Consider the following 13,691-nt stretch of genomic DNA (forward strand, 5'->3'; position numbering starts at 1 on the left):
GAGGGTGAGCAATTAATGACATAATTTTCATTTTTGGGTGAACTAACCCTTTAAGCAGAATGTTTCCCCAGCTATTTTCCATACATCAGTAGTGAGAAGTAATCGGTTGTGAGATGTGCCGTATTGTAATCGATTAGGAGAATTGTGAGAACTAATAACATTTGGCATCTCCTTTTATAAGGAAAATGTAGAGTTCTTATTCTTTTTTCTCTCGTACACAGGGCTCAAGAAGTGCCTCTGGAAGTGTTGAGGCACAGGGAAGTCAAATGGTTGGATATGCTGAACCACTGGGACAAATGGATCAGTAAAAGGTTCAAGAAGGTAGGAGCCACAATTAGGTTTGTTACAGTGAGGAAATTTTCCCACCGGTTAATCGACGTGTGACAACACCGGTATCACCGCGGGGCAGGGGGCGTTCCCTCTTTTTCTCGCTTTCCTTCGCTTTTAAATAGCTTAGTAAAAGCGGCGTGCTCATTTTACTTTCACTTTCAAATTAGGGATGCTCCGATCCGCCTTTTTCGCCTCCGATTCCGATACCTAGGGTTCGGTATTGGCCGATACCGATCCGATACCACTGAAGTTTTTTTCCCTCATTTAAATAAATATAGAATTTATATATCTCAGTGTGTGGAACTGATAATCATTCTTTCACAATCTACTAGATACAGACTACTTCATTATAAAGAAAAATAAACAATAAATATGAAAAAATAAAGGCCTATGTGTATTTAGAATCTATGACAAAAAAAATTCCTAAACTAGGTTAGTGGATAATTCGGCAGCAAAAGTTATTCTAGAAAAATCAATCAGTGCACAATAATTTTAGAAATCCAAACATTTAGTGAAAAAACTATATTTTGTGGGGAACAAATAAAAGTGTTGCACTAAATATGGTAAAATGTTACACATTGCTATTTGTCTTATAAAATCCATTCATTAAAAACATTCCGGATTTGGATCGGCCCTCTCTGACGGATACCCGATCCGAGAAAAATGGCACTATCGGAGCCGATACCCGATATGAATATCAGATCAGCGCATCCCTATTTCAAATAGCGGCAATTCGGCGTAAAACAATTATTAGTTTTTAGTTCGTCCTTATTTTCCTTATTTCACTTTTAAATAGCTTAAAAGCGCCGTACGCATTTTACTTTCACGTTCGAATTGGCGGCAGTTCGGCATCAATTGCTTGAATGCAACAACAAAATACAACGTCAAACTCACTTTAGCCTATATATAAAACACAGAACTTTTATTTACAAAACAAATAAAAATACACCATGCTAAAGGGCAGGCTATGCCTATAATATAATATAACAAATAACTTACAAAAAGTTTAAATAGGTATACAAAACTGGAAATAGGCTAAGTAAACATGTATAATATATAACCAAATAAGAAACGTAGAACGTTTATTAGCAAAACGAGTAAGAAAGCTTGGAGGCACGGCATACACCTTGATGTCAAATAAAATAAATAAATGACACAAAGTTTAAATAAAGTAAAAATCAGCAAAAAATGTGGAACCAATTAAATAAGAAACGAATGTTTAAAAAAAACTTCCAAATCACCTTAGATAAACGGCAAAAGTCAACAGGCTTTTCAAAATGAAAAACAGGCGCTTTTGCATTGCGTTTCGAAACTAAATCATCCGCCATCGTCTTTTCTGTCTCACCTCACTCTTCTTGTCAGTCAGCTCGACTCACTCTCCTCACTGGATAAATTAAATCTGATCTGTGATGCGACTGTCGTTTGGCACGCTGCATTGAGTAGCCGCGTTCAGTTTTTTAAATGTAAGTTGCTTACTTTTACTGAACTAAATGATTTTTATTACTACAAAAAATCTAAACGACGGTGGGGGTCAGTGCCGCGGTGGGCAAGTGACGTAACCGGTGTTGCGGCTTAACACCGGTATCACTGTCAGCAAGTCTAGCCACAATCAACGTTCACTAAATTCTTCAGTCAGTTGTATTCTAGTCCACTGCATGTTCCCAGGAACAGATCAGTGATGTAAGATGTTTGCCAATGTCTTGCATGTAAGCACTAGAACTGAGAAAGAAGGCATAGGTACACCAAACCATGAAAACATGAGGAAATCATCTCCATATATCAGGACTTGGGGCTTTAAATTATGAGTGTCATCTTCTTTTCTTCCCCTTCTCGTTTTTCCTCTCATTGACTTGCTCTGACCCACTGCTGCTTGAATTAATTAAAAACCTCAGCAGAATGACACCAATACACAATCGTTCCAACGCGGCCCTGTCTGGACAAGCCTAATATCACATCAGCTTTCCTTATATGGTCTTCAGTGATGTGTGTATCTATTAGTCTGAGTGTTCTCCTCTGTTTTTCTCTTAAGCTTTATAAAGCTTTCACTGGGAGTGAGGCCTCTTCAGGTAAAGACAACAGAAGAGTTTTGCCAAAGGATTTCTTAACAGTCTTTGATGGCCTTTATGTTTGCATGCCTGTGTAACTGTGTGTGCTCGTTCTTGTGTCACACAGAGTTTGAAAGCAATGACACGCAATTGTGGGGTTGGGAATTGAGAACCGGTTCTTACTGAACCCAGATGAATTTCATGACATTTTCATGGCGAATCCAGAATAATGTTACCTTTTTGGTAAAATAATCAAGATTATGGAGAAATAGACATTACTATATTCTAACTCTCTTTCTATCTATCTATCTGTCTGTCGGTCTGTCTGTCTGTCTGTATCTATTACTATTACTGAATATGAGATCCTATACAAAAATTTGACTATATTCTAACTCTCTTTCTATCTATCTATCTGTCTGTCGGTCTGTCTGTCTGTATCTATTACTATTACTGAATATGAGATCCTATACAAAATTTTTTAAAAATTAAAGAATGCAAGATATATCTCTACTGTTACGGTTATTGGCTGATATTAGAGATTTTTTTAAAAACTGATTCATATTGACACATTATATATTTAACTGCATGCTCATTTTCACCTATTTTTACATTTACCTTTACTGTCAATTTTACGTTTGCTTAAAGCCACCCAAAAATGAAAATTACCCCATGATTTACTCACCCTCAAGCCATCCTAGGTGTAAATGACTTCTTCTTTCAGAAGAATATTAAGTTAAATATAAAAAAATGTCCTGGCTCTTCCAAGCTTTATAATGGATGGGTGCACTTTACTTAGCTTCAAAATCTCGACCTCCATTCACTGCCATTATAAAGCTTTGAAGAGCCAGGACAGTTTTTTTTAAATAACTCCGACTGTATTCGTCTGAAAGAATAAAGTCATATACGCCTAGGATGGCTTGAGGGTGAGTAAATCATGGGGTAATTTTCATTTTTGTGTGAACTATTATTAACCTTTAAAGTTAAAAAAACTAATTTAATAACACTATTAAATGTAATCTGTAGCTTACATTCAAAATGAATGTCTTTTTTTCATACTGTACATCCTATTTATACAGTGGGTACGGAAAGTATTCAGACCCCCTTAAATTTTTCACTCTTTGTTATATTGCAGCCATTTGCTAAAATCATTTCAGTTAATTTTTTTTCCTCATTAATGTACACACAGCACCCCATATTGACAGAAAAACACAGAATTGTTGACATCACCTAGGATGGCTTGAGGGTGAGTAAATCATGGGGTAATTTTCATTTTTGTGTGAACTATTATTAACCTTTAAAGTTAAAAAAACTAATTTAATAACACTATTAAATGTAATCTGTAGCTTACATTCAAAATGAATGTCTTTTTTTCATACTGTACATCCTATTTATATATCCTTTGAAGTAATGCAAAGGCAATAAACAGAAAATGCATCTTTCTGTTGGTTCTTGTCTTTATTGGTCACATGTAATAACAAAACCAGTGCAGCCAGTGTTGTGTGACAAGAATCTTTAGGGAACCCAAATCAGAACGTAGAATCAGAACCAGCATAGTTAAAATGTTAAATCATAAAGTGGCTTTTGTGTTAAAGGGAAACTGACATATTTGTGTCAATTAACCATTTGAAAATGATGTCTGGATTACCTGTTTTGTGTAATCACAGTGAACGCATGCTGGTCCCTGCTTATCTGAAAATGTCCCCATCAGTGTGTGACGTTCAGACCTCTGTCACCCACAGGTGCGACTGCGATGTCAGAAAGGAATCCCACCTTCGTTGCGAGGCAGAGCCTGGCTCTACCTGTCGGGCGGAAAAGTGAAAAGAGAACAAAACAGCAGGAAGTTTGAGGTGAGTCAGGCATTCACATGATTATAGCTGATTTGAGGAGGTCACTCTAGATGTTGTTGTATCATTATGCATTTCTTACTGTAACGCTTCTCAAACTTAAAGTTGTGGCCCCACTATTTTTCTAAACGTGTTTACACACGTGTTAAACCTGTGCAGCGTTCCCTGTGCTTAAACTAATGCATGTTTATGACTGTGAGATAAACCTGTGTTTGTGTCGTTGTTAAATAGGAGTTGGACAGCATGGATGGAGACCCTAAGTGGGTTGATGTGATAGAAAGAGACCTACATAGACAGTTCCCCTTCCATGAGATGTTTGTGTCCCGAGGAGGTCATGGGTTAGTCAACACAATTTCATATACATATATTTGTACATACATTTTTGATCTATTTTATTTCTGTCTGACTGATCTATTTTATTTGTCTGTCTGTTTGAACAGGCAGAAGGACCTGTTCCGGGTGTTGAAGGCTTACACCCTGTACAGACCAGATGAGGGTTACTGCCAGGCTCAGGCTCCTATAGCAGCAGTGCTTCTGATGCACATGCCTGCTGAGGTACAGTGTATTATAAAGTTGTTTGCAATGCTTATTCTAGTGCACATTCTCATTAGGTAATGCTTACTTGATTGATTAAGTGATTATTGAAATTATACTTTTTTTTTTGTTTTATTGGTGTATGTTTACTCAGGATGCATTTTGGGGGCTGGTTCAGATTTGTGAGAAGTACCTCCCTGGATATTACAGCGCAGGCCTGGTAAGAGCTCTAAATGTTACTTGCTATATGAGAAATAAATGTAACTACTTAACAAATCTAATCCAAAAAGGGAAAACAGGAAATGCTTGTGAGATCTAGGTGACATTATGTGTAAAAGTTCATTATCTATTGCCTGATGACATTATGACTGTCCTGCATTTTCCAACCATGTAATAAAATATTTGAATGATGAGCATCGTGAACGAAGATCAACTGTTATGCACTTTTATAGTTTTAGGTAATTGACGAGTTCACGGGTTCATAGTTTGCATTCTATTCATAGCATTCATTTCTGAAGTTCCCGTTTTCGATCTGCAAGCATTGAGTCATGTTTCCTGAGACAAAAAAATATGCTGTAGCTGCCAGTAAAAATTAAAACAAAGCTTTTTTTGTTTTTGCTCAAAGGTGATGTAAGTGTCACGAATGTTGGGTAGTAAATTAAATAGCTGTTGGCAAAATTAATTTAGATCTAATCTATGATCCTTCATGCCTTTCTAATGTAAATCATGGGGTAATTTTCATTTTTGTGTGAACTATTATTAACCTTTAAAGTTAAAAAAACTAATTTAATAACACTATTAAATGTAATCTGTAGCTTACATTCAAAATGAATGTCTTTTTTTCATACTGTACATCCTATTTATATATCCTTTGAAGTAATGCAAAGGCAATAAACAGAAAATGCATCTTTCTGTTGGTTCTTGTCTTTATTGGTCACATGTAATAACAAAACCAGTGCAGCCAGTGTTGTGTGACAAGAATCTTTAGGGAACCCAAATCAGAACGTAGAATCAGAACCAGCATAGTTAAAATGTTAAATCATAAAGTGGCTTTTGTGTTAAAGGGAAACTGACATATTTGTGTCAATTAACCATTTGAAAATGATGTCTGGATTACCTGTTTTGTGTAATCACAGTGAACGCATGCTGGTCCCTGCTTATCTGAAAATGTCCCCATCAGTGTGTGACGTTCAGACCTCTGTCACCCACAGGTGCGACTGCGATGTCAGAAAGGAATCCCACCTTCGTTGCGAGGCAGAGCCTGGCTCTACCTGTCGGGCGGAAAAGTGAAAAGAGAACAAAACAGCAGGAAGTTTGAGGTGAGTCAGGCATTCACATGATTATAGCTGATTTGAGGAGGTCACTCTAGATGTTGTTGTATCATTATGCATTTCTTACTGTAACGCTTCTCAAACTTAAAGTTGTGGCCCCACTATTTTTCTAAACGTGTTTACACACGTGTTAAACCTGTGCAGCGTTCCCTGTGCTTAAACTAATGCATGTTTATGACTGTGAGATAAACCTGTGTTTGTGTCGTTGTTAAATAGGAGTTGGACAGCATGGATGGAGACCCTAAGTGGGTTGATGTGATAGAAAGAGACCTACATAGACAGTTCCCCTTCCATGAGATGTTTGTGTCCCGAGGAGGTCATGGGTTAGTCAACACAATTTCATATACATATATTTGTACATACATTTTTGACCTATTTTATTTCTGTCTGACTGATCTATTTTATTTGTCTGTCTGTTTGAACAGGCAGAAGGACCTGTTCCGGGTGTTGAAGGCTTACACCCTGTACAGACCAGATGAGGGTTACTGCCAGGCTCAGGCTCCTATAGCAGCAGTGCTTCTGATGCACATGCCTGCTGAGGTACAGTGCATTATAAAGTTGTTTGCAATGCTTATTCTAGTGCACATTCTCATTAGGTAATGCTTACTTGATTGATTAAGTGATTATTGAAATTATACTTTTTTTTTTGTTTTATTGGTGTATGTGTACTCAGGATGCATTTTGGGGGCTGGTTCAGATTTGTGAGAAGTACCTCCCTGGATATTACAGCGCAGGCCTGGTAAGAGCTCTAAATGTTACTTGCTATATGAGAAATAAATGTAACTACTTAACAAATCTAATCCAAAAAGGGAAAACAGGAAATGCTTGTGAGATCTAGGTGACATTATGTGTAAAAGTTCATTATCTATTGCCTGATGACATTATGAATGTCCTGCATTTTCCAACCATGTAATAAAATATTTGAATGATGAGCATCGTGAACGAAGATCAACTGTTATGCACTTTTATAGTTTTAGGTAATTGAAAGCTTATATGGGTTCCTCACACACGTTCACGGGTTCATAGTTTGCATTCTATTCATAGCATTCATTTCTGAAGTTCCCGTTTTCGATCTGCAAGCATTGAGTCATGTTTCCTGAGACAAAAAAATATGCTGTAGCTGCCAGTAAAAATTAAAACAAAGCTTTTTTTGTTTTTGCTCAAAGGTGATGTAAGTGTCACGAATGTTGGGTAGTAAATTAAATAGCTGTTGGCAAAATTAATTTAGATCTAATCTATGATCCTTCATGCCTTTCTAATGTGAATGTGGAATTGCTGCTGTGAAAGTAACCTGTGAGTTATAGAATCTGAAAAGAAGGGCCCTGTTTGCTCCAAATAGGGCTGTGAGATTAATCAAAATCGAATCGCAATCGCGATTTGAGACGTTGCGGTTTGCTAATCGCAAAGCCTGCGATGTGGACGCGATATTACTCTGTTCCAAAGCATATGCATGACTGCCAGCCTTGAGTGGCAGCCTTACTAACCAATAGAGTGAGCGCACCTCCGTTCTCCCCAATCAGCACTGCTCTAGCCAACTGCGCCCACCATTAAAAAAACAACAACAAACAAACAGAAATCGGGAGAGAGAGTGTGTGTGTGATTATGGCATCTACAGGGTCAGATCGATAGTTAGGCAAATTAATACTAAAGAAAAACTTAAGTAATATGAGATTACTTCGGCTTCAAAATGACAGACACCAAACAAAAAAGGTAACGTTAATTTGCAAGAGCTGTGTCACAACACATCAAGAGCTCCCTTATCGGTTCTGCTTTCAGTACTGGAGAGTAAAAGATACATTCCTAGATGTTTTTATTAGTACATATACGTTATCTTGCACATTTTATCTCCCCAACAGATTCTAATTTGAAAGAAGTTTATAATGCTTGTTCGCTATTCCCAATTCAGAAGACTGCACACACAGCCTGTGTCTCTGAATGCTTCTCATACTCGCTCCTCTCTGCCGCGTCTCACGGAGGAGCCGTTTAAACTTGCCGCACACACGCAGCCTGTCTCGTAATGCTCGTTTATACTCGCACTCATCTCCGCACCGCAAGTCTCCACGAGCGCATCTTGGCAATATGGACGAGGCTAGATGCACACACGCAACCTGTGTCAATTCGCGCCTGGCTCCAAATTTAAAGCAAGTGTAAATTCAGTCTAACTGCTTTGCTAATTTCACTTGGATTAAATGAAACATTCAGCACATCTGTTCTATTCCACTTTGTTCTTAAAATCCCAAATGCTTAAAAATGAACAAATCAGCCTCTGTAACCTATGTAATACTTTAATAATTGACTAAAGTAATACAGTTCTTTATTTACACAAAATAAACTAATCTTTCCTGTGAAATTCAGTAATTAAGTAAATTCTGTAAAACTAGTAATATCATTATAATATTCTCTGCTGAAAAAAACAATAGAGCCCCTCCTAAAACACAATAGAAAATGTAATGGATTTAAGGTAAATGAACTTTTCCACGACATTCTAATTTATTGAGATGCATCTGTATAATGAAAATTATATTGGTTTAATGTAAACTATAATGGTGTCTACTGGCATTTGAGGAATTCTATTGGTGGGATGTAATCTGGCAGATGGGAAACAATAGAACAACAGAAATTCCTATTGGAATAATGCCCAAAACACACTACAAAAAGGAATTTTGTAGTTGTTTTAATGGAAAACCATAAGAATTTCTGTGATGGTTTCTATTGTTTTTTTCAACAGGGTAACGATACCCATACTGTGCTGCACACTGAAGCTGAAGCTTGACTTTGCAAAATTAAAATCGCAATCGCATTATCTGTCAAAAAAAATTAGATATTTTCCCCAAATTCCCCACAGCCCTAGCTCCAAGACAAAGAAAAAGACCCCGCCGTCCTTATGCCAGTGTTGTTTGTGTTGTAGGAGGCCATACAGTTGGATGGAGAGATCTTAAATGCGTTATTAAAGCGTGTATGCCCTCCTGCTTATCGCCACCTTGAGAAACACAAGATGGAGCCCATCCTCTACATGACGGAGTGGTTCATGTGTGCATTTTCCAGAACTCTACCCTGGTCGTCTGTTCTCAGAGTGTGGGACATGTTCCTGTGTGATGGTGAGATTCACTTATACGCATATTACCACACATGCAGGTTTGTGTTTTTCTTTCTGACTGCATGTTCTTTGCTGTTACTATAGGAGTGAAGATAATGTTCCGTGTTGGACTGGTGTTGCTGAAATGCATGCTGGGATCTCGTGAGAAACTGAAGGCTTGTCCTGGTCAGTATGAGACTATGGAGCTTCTCAGGGCCCTGGAGCCACGATACTTGCAGGAGGGGTTTCTCATACATCAGGTATCACACATTCTCATTCTGTTGTACTGCATTTGGGTTTTGATTAGATTTGATTGATATACCCTGTTTTTGTTAGTTTTTTTAAAGTGATGTAGATACCAATTATTTTTTTACATTTGTGTATAATAGCTGATATGTAGAATCAGTATTTAATAATTGTTTTATTGATGCATGTTTGGCACATTAGTAGCTAAATAATAATACAAATAAAACTTTTTTTTTCAATAATAATCATCATACACGCTCATTCAAAAGTTTGGGGTTATTACGATATTTTAAATACTTTCATTATGCTTATGCTGACCAAGGCTGCATTTATTTTGATCGTAAATTCAGTAAAATATTTTTGCAATTGTTTTCAATTTGAATATATTGTAAATATAATTTATTCCTATGATGATCAACTGAATTTTCAGCAGCCATTACTCCAGTCTTCAGTGTCACATGATCCTTCAGAAATCATCCTAATTTGCTGATTTGCTGCTCAAGAAACATTTCTTATTATTTTCAATATAGTGATGTGTTGCTTAATATTTTTGTGGAAAATGTTATACCCTTTTTTCAGGATGAGTTGATGAATGGAAAGTTAAAAAGAACAGCATTTATTTGAAATATAAATCTTTTGTAACATTATAAATATTTTAAGAATAAAAGTATAAATTTCTAAAATTCTTACAGACCCCAAACTTTTCAACAAAAGTGTGCATAAAATAATTTTAGTTTGAAAAAACGACTTTACATAAATATAAAGATCCTTGTTAAACTAAAGGAATACTAAATAATCAAATCTTTATACACTAATATAATGGCAAGAGTTTTACCGTTTTGTTGTGGATTTTGTTGTCACTAATATTACAAATAGGCTACAAAGAATTAAAAAATCTTCCTGTTGGGTTTTAAATGCAAATCAAACCAAATCTAACTTTAGCTTATGCTAGTTTAGCTTATGTCTGAATTTCATCATTTTATTAACATGAACAATGACTTAAAGTGTTGCTCAACCTTTAAACACTCCTGTTAACAGTTTTTGGGGTGCTATTCTTCAAAGACCCAACAGGTTTTATTGTCATGTGGGAACTTTCACTCATTGATGCATTTTATTTGCATCATGTAAAAAACATTTATGAGCATGACATTGCTGTTGAGTGTAGTGGTCAAAACAACAAGGATAGACATTGAGGAGTATGAAGCTTATCTTCTGCACATGCAGGTATTAGAGCTGCCCATATCTGCTCGGGACGTCGAGCGAGAGCACCGCATGCAGCTCAAGCGCTGGCGGAAAACCCACGGCGAGCTCAGCTACAAGTCCCCTCCCAGAATGCACGGCACTCGGGCCATCATGTCTGCAGAGCCACACACCCGCCAAGACCTCCGCCAGAAGCCCACCATCGTAGTCCAGTATCCGGTGCCCTCAGACACTAAATCCGAATTCGCTCGCGTCAAGAAGAGAAGCACTATCCGAAAAGCCTCCAATCCCACACTGGACATCCCAAACCCATATGCCCTGCCAACAGACCCCAAACCAGCCTCTCTTTATAATCAAACACAAGAGACAACCTCAAACAATCAGTCCAACCATCCTCCTCCATCACTACAGCAATCCCTCCTCACTACACCCGAAAAGACACCCTCTGATCCACCAGCCTCTGTCGTCCCACCCCCACATCCACCTCAACCACCCCAAATCCAACCTTCTGAAAATCTCTCTCGCACACCACCACCTCCCCAACCTTCACCAAAACCCAAACCCGCACATCCGACTGAAATCCCTCACTCCTCCAACCCTGCAGCCACCGTCCAACCACTTTCTCTGCCTAAAGACTCAAGCAACACCAACAACTCAGCCCAGCTGACAGATCCTCCACCCACTACAGACTCCACTCCGCTTCTTTCAGAAGACACACCTGTGAATGGCAACTCAGTCGCTGCTCCCAGAGTTCCTGTTTTACGGATCTTATGTGAGAGTGTGGGTTCAGAGGACACGTACCTGTAGCTCTCCAGGTCAGCATTCAGGGAGAAAACAGTATTGGGAACCAGCATTATGCATGAAAACAAGATGGGAGGAAAAACTATGAATGTATTTAGATTTTCTTTGGGTGAGAGTTTTGGAGGTGACAAGGATCCTTGCCGTCAGTATCTTGTGCCCATCAGTGTGAAGAATTCAGGAATATATAAATCTTAATGACAAGGATTAAATGACTTAAAGACCTCCACAATTTCATTTTGGTGTTCATGCACACAAACCTCCTTTTTTCTCTTGTGCTGGTCCATAATTGACTTCACAGTCTCTGTGTTACAATGTTCAAAAAATCAGACTATTAGATCTTCCATTATTCCTCAGTCATAAGCAGAAAAGACTTTATAATCAAATATGTTTGGCTAGTAATTGTGTTATTCGCTGCTTACCAATATTAGGTCACTTTGCAAGACTTGATAATGTATGACTCTCCAATCTTAACAGTCTTACGTTTACTTACAACTGCCACTATTAAAAGTATTTTTTTTTTTCACTAAATCGTTTAATGTATAACTGTCATAATAAGCGCAAAGGAGCATTTCTTGTTTCAACATAATGTCTGTTACCAGTAGCTACATATGCACTCAAATCTGAGTGAAATTTAAAATATATATATATATATATTTTTGAAGATAATCTTTCTTAGAAGCAATTTAAGTGGAAGCATCCTTATTAAACTTTACTCTGTGAAAAAATGTTTTACCTTTAGGTGTATGAAAGCTTGACACTGGGGCAGTACCTTTCAAGTTACAAATTTGTACCATTAAAAGGTGCATATTATTACCATTGAGAGCCATTTCGGTTTAAATAAGGTACAAATTTGTCCCATTAAGGATGTTTCTCCAGTGACAAGCTGTAAATTTTTTCACACTTTTTTGTGTTTTTTGTTTAAAAACACTCTTGTGATTTTATAAACCACATAGCAAAAAAAAAAAAAAAGTCTATTTCTTGTGTGTTAACATTGGAATCACAAACATAGTTGATGTGATGTTGAAATGATGTTGGAGTGTCTCTTTAACATATCTGATGTATTTATTTTGTTGCTAATATGAGAAACTGAAGACCGTAAACCTATTTCATCTCCAGCCACCAGGTGGCGCACTTTCCATAGAAATGATTCAGTAAGTCAAATGTCAGAGATGTTAACCTGTTACATTGGGAATTTAGTTACTTGTACAGTCATCATCTGTGAAGAGAGGTTTGTTACAAAACAGCTAAAAGTGCTGTTTTTGGTCATAGACGTGATTACATGTTACTGGGGGAGTCATTTTTATTTGCGTTACATTTTAATACAATTTGAGAGATTCTAATCTGTTATATTTTCAGATGCATTTTATAATTTGAGAATATGGGAGCACTGTTTGAATATTTTTTTTTTTTTTTTTTATAAATGCTTACAAATTACTTTGGCAAAAACTTTGATTTCTATGACTAATATATAATCAATCCTCAACAACTGACTTGTCAACTGACCTTTGTGTAGATTTTGTACAAATAAAAGCACTTATAATAAGATCATGTGAATGTGTTCTTGTATTTTACGCACAGGACGAAGGCACCGTTTCCCACTGGGTCACAGGATGTGTCTGTTTTCTGTCACTGCTGTGCTTCAATTATCGTAAGGAAAGCCATCAAAGAGGCTGGTGTAAACTGAAACCTTAATGCTCTGGGTCATCTGCGATGGCCTGTGCTAAGTAGCAAATTAGAGAGTGCCTTACTTTTTTTCTGTCGGAGGTCTAAACACATGTCTCTGGTCACAAATTACCAGTGACAACTGCTTGCCTGAGGTCAAACAGCTTTACACAAACTGCTGCTTTAATGCTGATGATCAGTTTAATGCATACTCTCAAATTAGTCATTTATTCCTGTGATGCAAAGCTGCATTTTCAGCATCAGTACCCCAGTCTTCAGTGTCATATGATCCTTCAGAAATCATTCTAATATGCTGATTTACTGCTCAAAGAGAAGAAAAAATAATATATATATATATAATGTACTCACCCACAGGCCATCAAAGATGTAGATGAGTTTGTTTCTTCACAGATTTGGAGAAATGTAACATTACATCACTTGCTCACCAGTGGATCCTCTGCAGTGTGAACCGCTCATTAAAAAAACACGATAATTCACAAGTAATCCACATGACTCCAGTCCATCAATTAAGGTGACTGTTCAAAATTATAATACAATTAAATGTGTGTTTAAGAGAATTACAAGACAGCTGTTTTACAAAATATGATAATGAATGGTAAAC

At 37.2% G+C, this 13,691-nt stretch overlaps 1 protein-coding gene across 2 annotated transcripts in view; it reads left to right on the forward strand.

Annotated features, from left to right (window-relative positions):
- Positions 1-12,924, forward strand: part of LOC107554420 (TBC1 domain family member 10A-like) — an 18,039-nt gene extending 5,115 nt beyond the window's left edge. The window contains exons 1-8 of one of the 2 annotated variants that reach the window (XM_016236911.1): positions 133-321; positions 4,115-4,222; positions 4,451-4,557; positions 4,660-4,774; positions 4,908-4,973; positions 8,993-9,182; positions 9,266-9,420; positions 10,631-12,923. In XM_016236911.1, coding sequence (XP_016092397.1) covers positions 277-321; positions 4,115-4,222; positions 4,451-4,557; positions 4,660-4,774; positions 4,908-4,973; positions 8,993-9,182; positions 9,266-9,420; positions 10,631-11,413 — 1,569 coding nt within the window. In that variant the 5' untranslated portion in view covers positions 133-276 and the 3' untranslated portion in view covers positions 11,414-12,923. Of the gene's footprint in view, positions 1-132; positions 322-4,114; positions 4,223-4,450; positions 4,558-4,659; positions 4,775-4,907; positions 4,974-8,992; positions 9,183-9,265; positions 9,421-10,630 lie in introns of those variants that run through there. The other variant, XM_016236912.1, reaches the window with a different exon arrangement.
- The last annotated feature ends 767 nt before the right edge of the window (positions 12,925-13,691 follow it).

This window comes from Sinocyclocheilus grahami, unplaced genomic scaffold (assembly GCF_001515645.1).
Source record: "Sinocyclocheilus grahami isolate Dianchi unplaced genomic scaffold, SAMN03320097.WGS_v1.1 scaffold501.1, whole genome shotgun sequence".
Lineage (NCBI taxonomy): Eukaryota > Metazoa > Chordata > Actinopteri > Cypriniformes > Cyprinidae > Sinocyclocheilus > Sinocyclocheilus grahami.